The sequence below is a fragment of the Octopus bimaculoides genome, chromosome 9 (assembly GCF_001194135.2).
Source record: "Octopus bimaculoides isolate UCB-OBI-ISO-001 chromosome 9, ASM119413v2, whole genome shotgun sequence".
NCBI classification, from domain to species: Eukaryota; Metazoa; Mollusca; class Cephalopoda; order Octopoda; family Octopodidae; genus Octopus; species Octopus bimaculoides.
Genome location: NC_068989.1, coordinates 66,521,288 through 66,523,288, shown reverse-complemented (window position 1 = coordinate 66,523,288; position 2,001 = coordinate 66,521,288). Strand labels below are relative to the sequence as shown.

The window sequence follows — 2,001 nt, the reverse complement described above, 5'->3', positions numbered from 1 at the left end:
TATATATATATATATATATATATATATATGTATGTATGTATATTATATACATATATATTTATTTATTTATATATGTATGTATGTGTGTCTGTATATGTATGTAAGCGTGCGTGCATGTGTGCGTATACGCATATGTGTATATATGTATGCTAATTTTAGTTGGCTTTTTTTTTGCAGGTGATGTGTAAATTGTACTACTTTGTTCATTACATGAGTTTGACCGTGCCTGTACTGCTTCTTACGGTAATTTCAGTGGAACGATACATAGCTGTACTGTATCCTTTGAAGGCCAAGCAGATGTTCACATTTAGACGGCTGAAGATCTTACAAGGATTTATCTGGTTATTCTTGATTATCTACAACTCTCCTCAACTTGTAGACTATGATACGTTTGTTATTGGCAACAACACTTATTGCTACATACGTTCTGATAGTATAAATACCAATGCGTATGTCCTAGCTAACCTTGTCATTTGGTACACTATTCCATTATCAGTGCTTACATTCATGTACGTCAAAATTGCAGCTGTGCTTTGGCAAAGCAGTAGTTCTAAAAACTTTGTTTTGAATACTAGTTCTCAGACTTACAGAAAATGTGTTAGCGGAAAAAGTGTTTCTTCAAACCAAAAAGAGAATCAAAACTATTATTCTCATTCCTGCAGAGAAATGAACGACAGAAAGTATGAAGATCAAAATAAAGAATTTGTGTGTTCTGGTTATAAAGATATTTCTCTGGATAGAGATAAATGCAAAGTAACTTTATCAAACAGAGAACCCTATATAGAAAGTGAATGCATGTCGGAATGCGAAGGTGAAACTGATTGTGGGAGTAACACAGAGATTTACTCAATAGACAGTCTAAATAGCGCTGGTTCATCGATGAAAGGACACTCAAGTAACAGAAATAGCCTTCAAAGAGTAACTCTTGTTAAAGAAACTTTAAGGCACAACAATATTTCAAGTCAGATATGCCCTGAACAGCATCATCAAAAAAATTATCCACGAGTTACTACACAGAAAGCGATCCAAGCCCGAAGAAAAGTCATTATTCTTCTTGTAATGATAATTGGTTCATTCGCTGTATTAGCTCTTCCTTACCATATCAGATCTTGTTTATACATGTGGGCAGACACGCGATCTCTTGGAAGTTTATTTTCTCCAATATGTTATTTACTTTATTATGCAAACAGCGGTTTAAATCCTCTCCTCTATGCGCTGGTCTCTGATAATTTCAGAAAGAGTTTTAAAGACACTTTTATTTGTCGTAGTAATCGTCGTAGAAAAAAATAATCTGAAAACGTACATATAATGTTGTCATCGTCGTTGGTTTTGTTGTTTCGTTCTCGATTAACTTTTATTGACCCGACTTATGATCAGATACTTTTCATTGATAAAAATGGCTGGAATACATTTGTGAGCAGCAATATGTCACTGAATTTGTCTCCTGTTCTCATTAAATTATTAAACGTGTACCTCTACAGATACTTTGAAATATAGAAAAAAAAAATTGATCGTGTATCCCATCCATAAGAAGAAATAATCCTTCTTATTCTACCAACAACCAGCCTGTTGCTCTTTTATATCCAGCATTTCTCAAGTATTGAAAGTGATTCCAAAAGATTACTCAATACACCATTTTGAACTTTTCCCTGGATTCTGAAATGATAGAAACAAATGGAAAATTATTGTTAAACATCTACACATCAGTAATAAAGTTTGTGAAATTTACAATTGTGTTTGGCTAAGTGATCACTGATTACGGTCGAATATCTTCAGGCACTAAATGTTTACCTTAAAAATTTGTATTCAGGCTTTTTTACCAGAACAAACGTTTACAGTGTATACTTTGATATGACTTTTTTAACTGATATTCCTTTGGCTTAAATCTGCTTTTCCCATGAAGTTTTATCTATCTATCTATCTATCTATCTATCTATCTATCTATCTATCTATCTATCTATCTATCTATCTATCTATCTATATGTATATATATATATATAT

At 32.5% G+C, this 2,001-nt stretch overlaps 1 protein-coding gene across 2 annotated transcripts in view; it reads left to right on the top strand.

The window, feature by feature from the left end:
- The window catches only part of LOC106867622 (trissin receptor), a 165,297-nt gene extending 163,416 nt beyond the window's left edge, over positions 1-1,881 (top strand). For both annotated transcript variants that reach the window (XM_052970727.1, XM_052970726.1), the window contains one exon: positions 178-1,881. In XM_052970727.1, coding sequence (XP_052826687.1) covers positions 178-1,290 — 1,113 coding nt within the window. In that variant the 3' untranslated portion in view covers positions 1,291-1,881. The remainder of the gene's footprint in view (positions 1-177) is intronic.
- Positions 1,882-2,001: the final 120 nt, after the last annotated feature.